Consider the following 17,418-nt stretch of genomic DNA (forward strand, 5'->3'; position numbering starts at 1 on the left):
TCATTATCTCCAGCCATTAATCCTGATTGGATTTATATTCCCTACACAACCCCATGAACACAACTAATGGCTGGTATATTCCATTAGGATCCTCTCCAGACAATTTGTTCCTCCAAGGACAGGCCCTGCAAAGCTGCCAGAGGAACCTGGGAGCAGCTGAGCAGTTCTGTGTCACGCTGGTATTTCACATGCCTATGTGTGGTTTGAGATGAGAAAAGCCACAAAAAGTCATGTACTGAACAATTATAACCTCAAAAAGAAACAAATAATCTTTTTTTTTTTTTTTCTTGCACAGTTACTCACAGGAGGAAAAGCAGAACAAAGCAATCCCATTAACAGATAAAAAGAAAGGGCCCAGTAAACAATTCCCAACCATACTGGTGGGGCCAACACATCCAGAAAAATGAACTTTCACTGCTGCTTTCCTGAGTCACTCAGCTAAGCCCAAAACCTTTTTCTGCTTCATTTTAACTTGGTGTTCATGACCACCAGCAACTGTGCAGAATGTGAGAAAAACTCAGCAGTTCCCATCTCGTCAGCCACGAGCCACCAGCAGCCTGACTCTTCACACATGGCTCCAGGAGCTGCCCAAAATGAAGCTCTAAGCAGTTTCTAATCATACCAATTTCACAGTTACCCACCAGAATATGCCAGCCCAAAAATACTGAGTGGGGGAGACTACAGGGAGCAAGCTAGAGGAGAACACAGACATTTAATTCTTGTTCCTATGCCCTGCAAAGGCTTAAACTGGGGCACTGCAAATCCTCAGTGAGTTTCTGTTCCAACACATCCTCGGAGAAGGGCTGAGATTATCACAAAAAACCTCAGTAAAACAAAATCAAAACAAACAAACCCAGACTTTAAAAGTCAAGTGAAAATGTGCCTGTGAGCTTGCCCAAGAGGACATTCCTGGCCCTGGGAGTGGTGCACTGATGACCTCACCGAGCTGCAGACTCAGGCCAGGAAGTGTTTTGCTCGTGTCTTCAGAATAGGAAGCTGGCATCCCAGGGATATTCCTGGGAATTGATTACCAAATGAAAACCAGGAGCAGAAATTCCCTCCCCATCACAACACAACATTTTGGCTTAATGAGCCATTTAAGTCAAATGTTGGACGTGGCCAGCACAGTGCCACCGAGGGCAGAGCTCGGCACCCTGTGCTGCATCACCCAGAGAAAAGCTGATATTTCCCCCTTCTGCACATTCCTCCTCATTGCCATTAAACTGAATCCCTGCCTTTCGCTTGGAGTGAGTCCCAGAAGTGACAGATGCAATAAGCATGAAGATTTCACTTGAAAAAATCCAATGATGTTTGAAAAGACAGCTCAGGAGAAGACAGAGCAATGCCAACAGAGAGCACAAATGCTGATTAAAGCAATCTGGATAAAAGGCTACAAGTGACCATTGAAAAATTACTATTATCAAGTCCTGCACTGAAACAAACACCAAGCAAATGCTGCCTGACGTGTCCCCACGTATGTCAGGTCTTACTGGGGCTACTGAAAACACAGAAAAACACATAGACCCAAAATAAACACGCATTGCCACAAAAGTATTTGATCTTCTACCTTTGTGTACACAGTCCTTAGCAAACACCACTATTAGCTGCAATAAAACCTTCCTGCAAGCACACAGCCATCTGGATTTTTCCCTCTCCTCCTCGAGCAGAAAAGATGATTCAATGCTGGTTATTCAAATGAAAATGGAATAAACCCTCTCCTGCCTCCCGCACACGACACCCGCTGCTTTCCCCACATCCAAACACGCTGCTCCCAGGACGTGCTGTGCCAGTTCACACCATTTTCCCACACTCCAGAGCTTCCCTCGTGCCTGCCACCGAGGCACACACAGAGGGAGAGGATGGCACCAGGTAATTTAGGAACAGCCTGGCCTAAAATTAAAACGAAATCGGGAAATTCAGCAGCGGACTGAAAAATCAACTGCAGCCTGGTGTGCTCAGAACATCCCCCTCTGATTTTGCCACCGTCCTTGGTCTTGCTCCAGGAATCCCCACGCACATCTGCACGAACAGACGTGCTCAGACCAACTCCAGCTGCTAAAAAAACCCCAACCCTAACGCATCTCACTTATCTTCAACAATAAAACTGCTTCCATCGGGTTCACTTTTGTTTCCTGGCACCTTTCGCTGCCTTTTTTTTATTTTCTGCTTTTTTCAGACCTGTCTCCTGTGCAATCAGTCAGTTAAGGCATCACAATGTCCTACAGCTGAACCTCTCTCTGTGTGGTGGTGTCAGACACCTGCCCATGTGTCTGAGATCTTCCCTCGTGCTGTTAACGGAATCAATGGGAATTTGATAAAGCACAGGTATGGACCAGCATTTAAATTCCAACCTTTGGCATATCCCTGTTAAACAACGTGGCTTCCTGCATAGGAAAACAAAGCCCAGGGACATCTGCCCACAGGAAAGGGATAGGATGAGATGGTCCTTAGGGTCCTTTCCAACCCAAACCATTCTGGGATGCCCTGGTGATTCAATGACATGTCACACAGCCCAGGAGGAGTCCACACATCTGCACAGCCTCCAAAGAGCCCCTAATAACAGCGTGACAAGGACCTGTTCTACAGGAGCCTCCGAAAAATAACCCCAAACTAAATCCCCATCAGGGCGCTCATCTTTTGTCCTCTGCCATGGAGCACGGCGGGGACGGGCGCTCCGGGGGCGGCACACGCCGGTGGCACCGAGCGGCTGCGGCATTGCCGGGCGGAAAAGAAGGAAGGGGAAAAAAAAAAAAAAAGGGAAAACGTGCCGAACAAAAGCCCCCCAGCGCTGTCCTCGCCGCGGCATCAGGTGCGCGGCGGGAGCGCCCGGCGCCGCCGCCCCGCCCCGGGCTTGCCCTGCCCGGCGGCCCCGGCCGGATGCGGATGCGGCGGCGACCCCGCGCCGCTGCCTAATAAGGAGGGAGCGGGGAGCGGCCGGGGCCGAGGCGGTGCGGGGAAGGCGCTGCCGCCGCGGGCCCCGCGCTGACAGCGGCCGCCGCCTCACGGAGGGCTCGGCGGCCCCGCGCGGGAAGGGCCCGCCCGGCCAGACCCCCGCCCTGCCCGGCTCCCTCCCACGGGCACCGCGCCGCCCGCCCTGCCGCAGCGCCGCTGGCCGGTGCTGCTCAGTTCTCCCCGCTCGCCCTCACCGCCCCCGAGCCGCACCGCGATCCCGAGCCGCCTCCCGCGTCCGCTCCTCAGCCCGGCGGAGCCGCCGCCTCCGCCTCCTCCTCCGCCCGCCGCCGCCGCCCGACTGAGCGCCGCGGGGCGGGGCGGGGCAGAGCGGCCGCGGGTCCCGCCCCTTCAGTGACCACGCCCACAAACGACCACGCCCCTTCAGTCTGGCCCCGCCCGCTCCAGCCGCGCGCTGTGGGGGCGGGTCGAAGGTGTGAGTGACGGCTCGGTCAGCCAATGGCCGTGCGGCTCTCGCCACCACGCGCGGTCGCGCGCTCTCGGGCCCCGCCCCGCCGCCCCTCAGCGGCGAGTGGGGGCGGGAGGTCATGAGGGACCTGAGGGGTCGATAGTGTCTGCCCTGGGGACCGGCCATGCCCTCCCTGTGAACCAGTCCTGTCCGCTCCGAGGGACCCCGTCATGTCATCCCTGGGGATCAATCATCTCATGCCTGAGGGATTGGCCGTGTCTGCCCTGAGGGATCGATCATGTCATCCCTGAGGCACGGATCGCCTCATCCCTAAGGGACCGACTGTGTCCTCCCTGAGAGACCGGTTGTGTCCTCCCTGAGGGAACGGTCATGTCCTCCCTGAGGGAACGGTTGTGTCCTCCCTGAGGGAACGGTCATGACATCCCTGTGGGTTTGGTCATGTCCTCCCTGAGGGACCAGTCTTGTTCTCCCTGAGGGACGGATCGTGTCCTTCCTGAGGGATCGGCCGTGTCTGCCCTGAGGGGTGAGATGAGCCTGCTGTCCTCAGAGGCAATGCTGAGGAGAACCAGGAGCTCCACAAGAAAACAACCACGTCACCTCACGCTGTCACACCAAATCACAGTGGCTGTGGTTAAAAACAGGACAGTGACAAAAACCCCTGCTAAAGACTGCAGAGCTTGATCCCAGCTAAGAACCACACTCCAATGAGACACCCATGGCAGAGCTTTGAGACCAGAGGTTCTCCCCATTGCACTGTGGCAATTTGGGGATGCTGCTCTTCAAGGTGTAAGGTTTGTATCTGTTGTGACAGGTCAGACGAGCACTTTGCACACACACCTGGCTGCACACAGGTGACGCCGCCACACTCGGGGCCATCGCGGCCTCAGGGAGCCCGAGGGGCGGGTGAGCAACACCCGAGCAGAGCCCACAGCCCTCAGTGTTACCATACATGGCCAAAACCAAAACTCCTCGAGCTTCCTCATCCGCTTGGGCCGACGTTTGCACGTTCATTTGCATGTGGTTTGATGCTTAAGGGGGGAGGTGATGTTTCAGGGGAGCATCACCCCGCTAATTTCTCTTCTAACCCTTCAGAATTTGGAGGAATATGTGTGGTGATGAGCTGAGCTGAGAGCCCTGCTCTTCCCCCATGGAGCAGCGACAGGACCATGAGTTACCCCCTGTGAGTGATAGCTGGTGTTAAAACCCCCAGATACATTTGTCCTGGTCTGACTGTCACAGCTGATGGAAACATCAGTAGCTACAGATTAAACAAATGTTATCCTGAGTTTATTAACCTTTGACACTAAGTGTCACTGCTGATCCAACAAAGGAGAAAACCTCTCTCACCTACTGAGCAACACCTTGATAAAAAAATTACACAAACAGAGATTGGAGTGGCAAGGCTGCACCCTTGCCCATGACAACAATTGCCCTGAAATTAATCAATAGTTTCTTTCTGAAAACCAGCCCAGCACAATTACACCACTCTGCTCCCTCAAACAATCCCTTTAAAGCTAAAAGAGGAGAAAACGAAAGCAGCTTTGGACCAGAGCTGAAGGTAACCCAGAGTTTAGGGAGTTTAGGTTGTGATTCACATTTTCCACGTACGTACATGATGTGTTGAAGGTCACAGAATGAGTCAGTGATAGAGCTGAGAGTCCTGCTTGCCCATCCTTAATTTATTAGAAGTCTCAAAACTGTGTGTGGGAATTAAATTTTATAAAACCGACATTTTAATAATGTACCAAGCCTGGGCTGGAAAACAGGAACGAAGGCAGCAGCACCCAGCACTGCCCACCAGCTCAGAAAGAGAACCAAAGAAGATTTTTGGCCTCCAGCTGAAAAGAAAGTGACGCACAGAGGACACAAAAGTGAAATTTGTCCTGAGAAATCTGATTGAAGCCTAATCCTCTCAAGAGCTGCCTTGGGAAGGGTGGATCCTGCAGAGATGAAAATTCCTTGCTCGACACAGTGCTGGAAGAGTAGCTAAAGATGGACTCAGGTGGAAATAATACCTGTGGAATTTTTACCTGAGCTTCCTAAAACAGCTGGATGGAAACGCTCCAAAGAACACCCAGATCCTGTCTGGGATTAATGAGCTGTTTAGATGACAAAGTGATGAAGAAATTACAGGAATTTTAGGCTGAATTCTCCAACAAACAGAAGAAACAGCTCAGGTTTTACATGTGCTCTTGGGTTCTGCTGTAACCACTAATTTTCATCACTTCAGATGAGTAAAACCACCCTAACAAACAATTTAAAATGTTATCCACAGTGCTGCAAGTGAAACAACTTGTCAAAATATGCCACAAATCCTAATTTTTCTACAGAAAAAACGCCAAACCCTTTCAGCTACAAGGAGAAACACACCAAAATTTACCCCATTTTACCAGCACCTGGTTAGCACATATTGCAGAAATTCAGGATTTATTAAAAAAAAAAAAAAAAAATCCACTTTTAGCCATCCCACATATTTTCCCCTCAGCTACATCACTGCAGGATTGCTGCAAACTATCTCACAGCCTTTATAGGGAAACAGCACCGTGGCTACAGACTCCACCTCTGAAACTTATGTCAGCTGCTAAATTTAGCCTCCTGCAAATATGCATCAATTCCATCCCTGCAATAAATCCCCCTGCTTTGCTCCTGGGATGAGCCTGATGTGCTCCCCAAGGCTCACATCAGGTGTGTCCCACAGCCTTCCCCACCAAGGCCGTGTTTGTGGTTGGAAGAGGAAAAGAAACACCTGGAGCACCTTTTTTAAAGGAGAAATTTTGATTGATTTCTTCCGTTTGGTGTCTCTGAGCCATCCCAAAGGGGTGACAAACCCCATTTTTGGAACCAGCGAGGTCGCTGGAGGGATGAATTTGTCTCAAACATTTCGTTTTGCTGAAATCCTCATTGCTAAATATATTCTGAATGGAGGGAAATGGCTTAGGGAGGGCTTAGAGAGATCAGCAATTTAAAGTCCTGTTATTTTGCAGCTTAACTTCTAAATCAAGCAAAATATGCCAGACAGGACAGTCTTGAACCCTGGTTTTGCACATATCCAAGTTATACGGCTTTCCAAGGACTTTTATGTCCCTATTTATCTATTTATTTCCTGAAGCTTTTTGATTTATTATTATTATTATTATATTTACTCTATCATAATATTTATTTACCAGGAAGTACTAGGTTATTCCACATGAAATTTGAATTTTTTTATATTTCTTCTTCCATGGCTTCCATAATTTAGGGATCCCATCAAGGCCAGGCCCAGCAGCATTGGGAAGAGCTGCTCCTGCTGAAATCAGGAATGTGATCTTACCTTTCACTGAACATTACTGGGATTTAGTGCAGGGAAATGTCCCCTGCCCATAGCAGGGGGTTGGAATAAGATGGTCTTTAAAGTCCCATTCAGCCCAAACCATTCTGAGAATCTCTGGACTGATTGCAGTGACAAATCCTCCCCACTTCACTTTCCCTGAGTGGAATTAGATTTACTCTCAGCATTAATTTCCTTTCTCTGCCTTGATGCCTCCATGAGTGTGGGCACAGAGCAAGTGCCAGGGGCAGCTTTACGAAACTACTCCCAATCCTGGTTTTTAGGAGACATTTCCATGATCATCAACTGTTGAGCAGCTGCCAAGATGAAATTGTCCTCAGAGGCACCACAAAAGGGCTCTGGATAATGGAAAATCGATTCTGTGTCTGGCTGGGAGGATGTGCTGTGCCCAGGGAAGTGTTCCCCAGCTCCTGCAGGGGGTTTGGCTGGAGAGACAGGGAGAGCAAAATCCCTTTGGACCGGCCCTATTCAATCCTTGGCCAGAAAGGGGAGCTGTAGAATTAGGGAATGAAGATAAGGAGAGCAAAACGTTCCATCAGATGCTTTGAAACAACAGCCAGGAAGGGAGAAGTGTCTGAGTGTGGCAACAAGGAAAGAGGAAATCATGGATTAAAGGACAGGGTTGGGAGCTACCACCCCTGAGCTTTATTGCCAGCTCTGTGTGATGTGGAACCATCACTGGGCTACTTCCAGACCCCAGAACTGGGGTCAGTCACAGCCCCCTCCCCAAAGGGCAATAAAATCCACTGTGGGGAATCAGGGCCTGTGCTGACATCGCTCCTGAGCCACGGGAAAGGCTGGAGGATGCTGGAGATGGATAAGGAATGAGTGAACATTAGGCCAGGATGTGCATTAATAATTAATGCTATTGTTATTAATGATTTACAATAGATTTCATCCAGCACATCTATTACTGCATCTCCCCACTCTCACACCTTTGTGCAGCAATATCGGTGTCAAACACGTCCCTCCCAACTCAGCTGGAAGAAAGGCATCAAAAAATGAGCTTTTACAGCAAAAAGAAACCTCTAATTTCGAGCTAATCTATTTCCCCATGTATCATTAGAGAGGATTGTGAAATATATTTTCATTTCTTTTCTATTTCTGCAGTGAAAAGGAGGTAGGTCCCAATACCTAATTAAAATGTTGGGCCACCAAATAAACCCAAAGCAATTGCTTGCAACAGATGGGATTTCCTTTGTTGATGTCTCCGGATGATTAACGAGGAGGAGAGAGACAAGAAAGCAGAACTGAAAAAAAAAAAAAAAAAAGAGAAAAAAAAAGAAAAAAGCAAAAAAAAAAAGCAAAAAAGCAAAAAGCAAGCTGTATTTTATTTACAACATGAATATGTTGGGATTGACAATTCCTATCATCCTGAACAGCAGGAAAAAATCAGGGAAGAAGCCAGGGCTGGGTGTTGGGTTCCTGGGCACTGATCACAGAGCCTCACTATTCAAGCACTTTGGAATTCTTTTGCCATCTCCTTCTGTTTCTCTCTCTGCTGTCTAGGATCAGGTTGGACCAAAGGTGCTGGAAAAATCAGAGATATAAGAAAGGAAACACATAAGGGTACATCCAGGTGAGGTGTTTGAGATTTGGGAAGATCAATGTTTAACCCAGTTTTTAAAACCCCAACAGGCTGCCATGGATAGAGCAAAATGGGAGCTGTTCCTGCTGCAGTGGAAGGTGTCCCTGCCCATGCAGGGGGAGGAACGAGATGAGCTTTGAGGTCCCTCCCAACCAGAGCAATTCCGTGAGTCTGTGGTTTTTTATTGCAACATTTCCACAGTTCAGCACTGAAATATTGTCTCAACCCTCCCTCCCTGTTTCTTCTGGAGAACGAGGAGGTAAAAATGTGTCAGGAGGGATTGGGCTGCAGCTGGTATTGCCTTGGGGAGGGAGCTGATTCCTTGTATCCCTTCTCACCCCTTCTTCTGCCAGACCTATTCCATCCACCTGCTCCTTCATCCCGGGAAGGATGAGCTGATCAAACACCCCCGTGCCCGGTGTGGCTGAGGGGAAGCTCCAGCTCAGCTGTGCCGGTGACACCAGAGAGCCTCCACCTCGAGGGGTGTGGAGATCCACACAGACACCACCACTCTGCTCCGTGCTCTGAGCCTGGCAATGCTTGCACTGACAAACATCTCCCACCTCCATCTCCTTACATCCTGCAGTGTGTCCTCAGCTGCTTCCTGAGGCACAGGAGCTGTTTGTCATCCCTGCAGGGCTTTTGTCATCCCTGACACGCACAAACTGTGCCACGTTCTCGCTCCGACTCTGTCGTGACCATAACACATCACACCTATTTTTTAAGCAAACTCAGTTCAAAGCCACCACAGATTTCCTGTGCCTTAAAACACTTATTTTCCCTTATAAGGAAATGCACAATTGCAGATTGTCACTGAACAGAGGATGGGAGTTAAGCAGCGTGGGTCGGGTGGCTCCTTGCAGGATGCAAACTCTCACACAAACACTCATTTCTATCCTTCCTATTTTTGCAGAACTGCTGTTTTACCAGGAAAATTTCAACAGAGTTCACTTCTCCATATTTTTTTTCAGTGAAAGGGTTTCCAAGTTGATGTCATTCTCCTGAATGGCTTATTCAGTGAAGTCACGGTGCAGGAGAAAAAGAACTTAGAGAAAATAATGCTGCTTTTTTATAGCTAAAATAAAATTACAATGGCTCACCCAGTGCCTGGAGAGATAGAGGCAAATAATCCCACATGGCAGTGGGAGGATGCACCCTATGGACGCTGCTGCACTGTAGCTGCTGTGAGAAGCAGTAAATTGTACTTATTCCTACACAGCACAGGAGTCTGACAAAACAAATCTTTCCCCAAAACACTTTCACTGCACAAAGGACTTTGAACCAACACCTGATTCCCATCCTGCCTCCTTAGGAGACTCCGTGTGCCCTGAGCACATCCCGTCTGTCACCCGGCTGTTGCCGGCAGCTATTTCCCACCCACGGCAATGCTCCCACCTCCCCTGGAACTGCCACCTCCAGGACCCCCCAGCCCCACGGCACAGCTGGGACCCCTCACTCCTCACCTTTTTTGGGCGCTGGTGCTGCTGCCGTCCCCTCCGACGCCTTGGGCTTTTCGAAGGTTTTCTTGGCATCGGCAACTTTAAGCACATTCTCATCCTCCTGACTCTGCCTCCCCTTCCGCTCCGGCTCCTCCGAGCCCCCTCCTCCCGCAGTCCTGCCTCCAGGGAGCAGCTCCGTGCCCGCCGCTGCCCGCTGCTCCCTGCCAGCCTTGGCCTCATCGCCGAGGGGCTCCAGCAGCGCCTCCGTCAGCGCCACAGCCTTGCTCATACTCAGAGCCAGGCACTCCTTGCTGTGGGTCCTGACAGGGGGGGCCGGGGGGGTTCTTTTCGGGATGTAGGAATCGAGTTCATCGGCTTCACCTCCGAGCTGCTCCCTGCTGTCCGGGAGCTGGCTGCTGCTCTGTCTCGAAAGCTTCCCGGTGTCTCTGGCCACCGAGGGATGATAATTTGTGACCGCAGGGACCATTCTCTCGAGGCTCTTCACTACCTGCTGCTCCGGCTCGGGCTTCCTGGCTGGATCCTCCTCACCGGCCTGGCCGTTCTGACACAGCTCAAGTGCTCCATCGGGCTGGGGGGCGAAGCTCCGTGCCTGCCTCAGGCTGTCCCTGCTGCTGTCCCTGGGGATGTAGGAGACAGGTGTGCCTGCTTCCTGCTTGCTTTGCAGGATGTAATCCATGAGCTCGAAGCTGTCGGACCTGACGGGCACGGTCGGCTTGTTCCCCTCCGAGGGGCCCTTGGGGCTCAGTTTGGTCGCTTGCCTGCCCTCCACGCTGCTTTCCGAGTCCGAGCGGCTCATCTGCCTCCTCAGGACTCTTTCCAAGGAGTTGAGCCTGCTGAGGCTCGGGCTCGCCACCTTCCCATCCCCTGCATACCCCTCCTGAATCAAGGGTAGCGTGTCCTCTGCCTCTTCCCATTCCTCCTCAGGTTCCGTTTCTGCCTCCTGGATGAGGCGCCGGTACTCGCTCTCCTCCAGCCTGTAGACCACCGGCCTCACCGTCCTGCCCGTGCCCACCCGCCTGGGCACCACCTCCAGCTCGTACACCTTTGGAGGGGCTTCTCCCTCCCGCCCTCTCCGGCACCCTTTGGACACGGGATGTTCTTCCAGGCACAGCTCCCCTGCCGGCCCCCGCTGCCCTCTCTGCCCACTGCTGCTCATCTCTGACCTCTTGGCAAGGCCTGCGGTGTCGCTGCGGAGGTCGGGGCGGTCCCCCCGCTCCCGGCTGTGTCCCAGGCCCTCCTGGCTGAGCTGCAGCAGTGGATAATCCTCACAGGTGCCTGCAGAGTCTCCCCGGGAAGCTGGGCAGTCTCTCCCCCTCGCCTTACTTGTGTCATCCCGTAAATATCCACGGTACTGCCAGGTGGAGGCTTCCATGGCCGGGAGATCTGTCACTATAATTCCTGGTTCCAAATGCTTTGGGACTGGCCAGCCAAGATTTTTCCCACCTTGGGTCTCGGCGGGCTTTCAGCACCGCCTCCTCCTCGCTCTGCTCTGGGAGACGGCGGCACTTGGAAGCGTCGGAGCCTGGGTCATGTGAACCGGCGTTCCTTGGCCTCATGGCCAGCGGAGAGGAACATCCCATTGGCACGATGGAGCCCGTGCTCTGCCACTCCTGACACCACACCCAGCACAGCTGGTCCCTACCCAAACACATCCCACCTGGATAACTGGAAAAATCCCCTCCAGCTGCTAATTTGCTGGTCCATGGCACTTCACAGTCAGGACTTGCTTCCCATCTGCATCCTTCTCCAGGGATTCTCCTCTTTCCCCAACCTACTCCAGCAACAGCTCCCCACAGTCCTGTGCAGCAATCCTGGCTTGCCTCCAATTTTGCAGCTTCCAGAGGGATTTTCTGCCAGGCTGTCTGGGCAGAATCACCTCTGCCAGCTCCTTGTGGGTTCCACGGAGAGAAGGGAACCCGTATCCGTTCCCCTGGCACTGTTCCCTCCTCCCTGCCCCGCGCCGTGGGACGCGGAGCGGCTCCCCCAGTGCTCCTTCCTTGGAAGCAGCACTCAGCCTTGGGCTGCGTCCCAGAGCTTGAGGGAGAGATGCTGCCTGCACAGAGCACGCGGGGCAGAGCCGGAGAGCTGGAATGATCTGTGGGAATACGTTATGGAAAAGGGAATTGCTGTGACAGAGACCGGCTGCCCGAGATAAACACGGGAGCCCGACAGCAGCCTGAGACACAACTTTCCCTGTAGAAACTCCAAAACACAACTTAGCAAAAATCCCTATTAATGCATTGGGCACTTCTCTAAATAACTCTCTGAGCAGAACGTTGCTCCCTTTGGACACCCCTCCGGATGGCGGTGGAGCCGGGGAGCTGGAGGGCTCTAATCCATTTGTACACAGCTGGGATGCCTGGCATTGCAGTGAGCCGCAGCTCCCAGCTCAGCTCCCAGCCCAGCCGCTGCCCTGTGCTTTGCCTTTTATGGTTCCCCGAGCTGGGAAGCATCCCGAGGCAGCATGCAGGAAAACACCTAGATCATCCCAAAAGAGGTGCCTGCACAGCACCTCTGCATTGTTGGGGCTGAGTTACCCAGTGTCACCTAAAGAGTTGGCAAACAGAGCCTGGCCCCAGCCCAAAGGCGTCCCCTGATATTCCATGAGGAAAATCCTGCAGGGCCTCATCAAGAGACCTCAAGGACCCAGACAACTCTGAGCACCACAGACACACAGCAGCTGCATGGGTGACACCTGGACCACGGTCACGATGACACTGCCTCATCCTGTGTCCCATGCCAGGAGTGAGTCCCGGCCACTCTCGAGGGGAAGGAGTGAGGGATGAGGGTTATCCCAGCCCTTATCGGCCTGGAGGCAGCCAGGCCCCTCGCTGGGACTGTTCTTTATCAGTGCACATTGCAGAGCTGCTCTGCACAGACAAAACCCCGTTTGTTTCCACTGGAAGTCTTAAATCCCCGCCAAGGCTGCCCAGAGCAAACACAACCAGCTCCCAGTGGGATCAGGGCTGGTGGCCGGGCTCCTGCTGCTCCTGCCAACAGCAACAGGAGCACCTGGCAGCAGCAGCCCTGACAGGTAGAGAAATGCTGAGCAAGGTGTGCTGGCAGGTGCAGGAGTGAGGAAATTCACAGCCAAGTCACCTCTCCCATGGGATGAACTCACTCACCATTTGCACTGTGACCCGATCAGTAATTCTGGGTGTTCCCCTAAGGCCTCGTGACAAAACCAAATTCCTTCTATACTTCTCACAAACCCTCACGATTTGGGGATATTGTGGTGGTGTGGGCTTGTCCTGTGTGGGGACTGCAGAGCCCAGGGTTGGTGTGGAAGGGACACAACCATGTCCTGGGACCTGCCCTGGGTGCTGTGTCCCACGTTCCAGGGAGCTGCTCAGAACTCTGACACAGCACCAACGTGGTTCTGCTCCTGAACCCTCTGCATAAAAGGAAATGGCAGCTGCTGCAGCATTGCTGCTGTCCTGTCCTTCAAACAGAGGGAGGAAGAGACTTTTAGGGAATACACACTGAGGCGGGAGCAAACCTGACTGGCAGCACAGCTTGGCCTGTGCCCGCTGCAGGAACCAGCTCCTCTGGCCTTGGCAGCACCGACTTGCAGCTTCTGCTTAGAAAAATATTTACATTTCCACCTTTCCAGGGGCCAGAGTGGCTGTTCAGCCACAGCCAAGCAGGAATGGATGCAGAGGCATCATCCTGGGGCTGCAGGCAGCTGGAGAACCACTGCCAGAGAGCAGCTTCTCCTGTGCCAGAGTGGAGATGCAGCCACAGCCACCCGGAGTCCTTACTGCAGCTTCTCTGTGTGCTGCAATCGGCCTCACCCTCCTGCTAAACCTCATCTTTTCACCCAAAACCACCACTAGAGTACCTGCTCACCACCCCAACTCCACATGGAACTGGGAATGCTGCCAGGGAACCATCTCCCATCAGAGGGTCCCTGAGATCAGCTGTGGAGCACCTGCAGCTCCTCCATGGGGGAGAGACGAGGGGCACAGCTGGACCCTGCACCTTCCCAGATCCCAGCCAGGAGGGCACCCAGTGCCAGCTGCCCCTGCCCACGGCAGCTCCAGGCTCAGGCATCTCCTCTGGTCAGCGAGGCTATAAATAAACCCTCCCTGGTCGCCAGAGAGAATTTGTGTTGCTCCAGATGTTGCCTGGTTTTGCCATGGCAACATCACAACAGGATGTAACATTCAGCCGTGAGGAACCGCTCCGAAAAGGACCAATTTCCAATCCTAACAAGAACAAAAAACCAGCCAGGGACTCACCGGGCATGCTCCAGCCATGGGCATGCTCCAGCCATTCCACAGTCCCAGCTTGTGGTTCCCCATACCCAACTCACACCCACCTCTGGAGCCAGGAATGGCTCCGTGGGGAGGCTCCATCTTCAGGAAGCTGAGCTGAGCAGGGAGTGATGCCTCTGTCGACCCAGCCAAGGGATGTGTGAGTTTGGGGACAAACACTGCCCCCAAAACGGTGCTGGCTGAGGGGCAGGCTGTGCTCCAGGATCTCAAACAGCAGCAGGAAGCTGCTCTTCACCTGCCCAGGCCGTGCCAGAGCTGCTCCCACACCTGCAGATCCATCCCTCCCCTGGGGATATCCTCGGGTGAAGGAGGCCCAAATGCTCCAAACCCACCCCTGGTGAGCCAGGGCAGTGCCCTGGATCGTTTGCAGGTGATTTCCCCAGCCAGGGAGCTGCTGTCCATGCGAGGCCCTGTGGGAGCTCCTGGGCTTGCACACCTGGCACCAGGCTCTGCTGAAGAGAGCAGCACAGGCCTGTGGAATCCCACAGCCCACCTTGCTGTGGCAGCATCAAGGCCTCTCCCAGGTGGGATTTTCCAGGCTCAGCAAGGTGCAGGTGTCATTTTTCCATGTGCCACTGCTCCACAGCTGGCATCCTTTCCAGAAGGTGAGCAGCTTCTCCTGAAGCCAGGCTGAGGTCTCTGAAGAAACCAGGGGAGAATGACTGATTTCCATCCTGCTCCTCTGGGTCCAGCCTTCAGGAGCAGCAGAAAACAGCCAGGACCCAAAAATGAGGGAAGCAGAGCCAGGATAGATGGGCAATGATAACTCAGGGCAGGCAGTGGCTCCTGGGATAGATTCCATTCCCTTCTTTTCTTTCCACCCCCTCAGCATCTGTTCCTTCCCCACCTCCAAACAAAGCTACAAGACTCATTTGTAAAAGGAAAAAAAAAAAAAGTTTATTTGTTTTTCCTCACAAGATGAACATAAAATATCCAGGACATTTTTACAAACAAAAGTAAAAAAAAAAAAAAAAAAAAAAAGTGCATGATGCATCCCTCCCGCGGGCATACAGTACAAAAATCCTGCAGATTTCCATATAAAATTGGGATAAGAAATACCATGGAATAAAGGAACGTTGTTATGGAGTACAGCAATGCACAGAACAGCTACACATCACTCACCCCCTCCTCAGGGCCTGACCGGGACTGTCCCCACCGCTCGGTGACACGGCCGGGACCAACCCCGCCGGCACGGGAAGGGCTCCGGAGGTCGGGCACTGCTGCCACACGGAGCGACACCACCTGGACCGGGAATAAGGTGCCGGCTTGTGCATTTCAGGAATTCTGGCAGGACGGGACAGGGTTTGGGTCTGCCGAGCAAAGCGTGGTCGGTGATGGGATGTGTCCCTGCACACCCCGCCCGCGTTCCGGCAGCGATGCATAGATAAATGGGAAAAATGGGATAAATGGGATAAATGGGATAAATGGGATAAATGGGGACACCGGGAGCAGCCGCTGGCACCGCGGCTGTCACGGAGCCCTTCGGTTCTGCCATGCCCAGAGCAGAGGGAAGCGGCAGCGGGTGAGCAGTGCCGAGCTCGGCGGGGACAGGAGGGCAGGACAGGAGGAGGGACGGCCTCACTGCCATCGGAAACACCAAAAGCACCAAAAACTCCCTAGAGAACAGCAAACAGCAGAGTCCAACAGCTCAGCAGATACACAGTGTTTGTAAACTATGAGTAAGGCACTCCATCGTAAGGACACGTACGACACGTGGGGAGGACAAGCACATCAACCTTGTCATGCAACAAACCCGACGGGACGGGGGAGTTTGGCTACAGCCCCCCGGGAATGGCACAGCGGAGCTCCCGGAGCAGCTCCCACCAAGCCGTGTCCGCATCCCGGGCACGCGGGGAGGGAGTCCCGGGCCCGGAGCGAAGCCTGGGGCTGATCCAGCCGGAGCCAGGCGGGAGCAGCAGCGGGGGAAGGCGGCGGGTGCCGAGCTGAGCCCGGAACGCGGCGGGATGGACGCGGCAGAACCCGGCAGGCACTCGAGAAACAGGAAGGAAATCAGATGTTCGCTTGTATCAGTTCACGGAATTTTCCAAATTCATTCAAAACCGTTCCCAGCACCTCCTCCCTCAGGCAGGCAGTGATGGGAAGGGTCGGCAGCACACACAGAACAATAACCCGTGGGCAGCCCTGGCGAGCCGGGGGTGACGGTGGAATTGTCCCGGGGAGGGGACAGGGAGGTTCCCCAGGTGCTGCTCCGACCCTGCGGCACCCAACAGCCCCAGGCCTCCCGTTTGCCCCTTCCCAAATCTGAATCTGGGTGCAAAGGAGGATGAAGATGATCCAAACACAGGGAATGGATCCAGCCCTGGGCTTGTGGGGTTTCATCCTGCCCTGAGCACGACCCAGCACAGCCTCAGCCCAAACAAGCGGAGGCTCCTCCAAAACTTCCAGAGCAGCTTTTGCTCCACAGCAGCACTCCCGGGTGGAGCAAGTGCAAATCAAATTCAGACTCTTTCAGGAGGGACAATTATTCACTGATTGCCTGTCCCTACAATTCCTCACACAAATGAAACATGCAGGATCTTATGCTTAAGGGGAAAAAGGGAACTCCAGGCATTTAGGGCAGGAAAATGCACAGCTCCCTTCCTCAAGACACTGGATTTTCAATCAGTACAGTTCAGAGCAGCTGCTGCAGCCTTGCTCTGCCCCACCTCAGAGGGGAGTTGTAAGAAAGCCTTTCCATGGAGATTTTAAAATGTGGGAATACTCACACTCGCAGCCAGGGTGAGCAAATCCACCTCTTTGACCCCCCAAATCTACTTCAAAACATCACCCAAAGGCACAAGGCCTCAGATGGGATCAGAGGTTTGGAGCACATCCACTGCTCACTTCCCAAGCAATTCCCTCTGGACTCAGCAAGGGCTTACATGGAGCAGCTCTCGACCACGCTGGTTGCCAAAATGATTCAAAGAAAATGTGAATTCCCTATGGAATCCAAGCATCAGCCCTGGCAGGAGGGGGTAACACTGGACTGAGAGCATGGACAGCCCCTGGCTGCCCATCCTTGCTCCAACATTCCTCTCTCAGAGCGTGTCCGTGTTTCCGTCCAACTGCTCCCCCCAGCAGGGTTCATGTGGCTCTCACAGCCCTGTGAGCTCTGGGACAGGCCCAGCCTGGCTGTGGCACCCAAACTCCTGATGCCCACCATAAACAACACCCAGGACTCCTCCAGCAACTCCCTGGGCACAGGGACCATCCTACAAAACCAACAGCACAACCACAAAAGACGCTCTGTCACCTGCCGGGGTCCAGGAGAGCCACCCCTGCTCGGCCACCTCACGTCACCCCCAGCCCAGTGACAGAGGGTCCCCAGAGCACCCACGACACTGACACAGCTTCACATCACGAGGGTCCACAGGCAACCACTGGCC

The 17,418-nt window shown here is 53.3% G+C and overlaps 1 protein-coding gene across 3 annotated transcripts in view; it reads right to left on the reverse strand.

Annotated features, from left to right (window-relative positions):
- Window positions 1-11,672, reverse strand: part of CORO1C (coronin 1C) — a 47,938-nt gene extending 36,266 nt beyond the window's left edge. The window contains exons 1-2 of one of the 3 annotated variants that reach the window (XM_071445196.1): window positions 9,759-11,672; window positions 7,778-8,237 (exon numbers count right to left, since the gene is read on the reverse strand). In XM_071445196.1, the coding sequence (XP_071301297.1) occupies window positions 8,161-8,237; window positions 9,759-11,127 (1,446 nt within the window). In that variant the 5' untranslated portion in view covers window positions 11,128-11,672 and the 3' untranslated portion in view covers window positions 7,778-8,160. Of the gene's footprint in view, window positions 1-3,162; window positions 3,311-7,777; window positions 8,238-9,758 lie in introns of those variants that run through there. The other 2 variants (XM_071445195.1, XM_071445197.1) reach the window with 2 other exon arrangements.
- Window positions 11,673-17,418: the final 5,746 nt, after the last annotated feature.

The sequence above is a fragment of the Agelaius tricolor genome, unplaced genomic scaffold (assembly GCF_023055355.1).
Source record: "Agelaius tricolor isolate 1412-34295 unplaced genomic scaffold, bAgeTri1.0.p SCAF_20, whole genome shotgun sequence".
Taxonomy (NCBI): Eukaryota; Metazoa; Chordata; class Aves; order Passeriformes; family Icteridae; genus Agelaius; species Agelaius tricolor.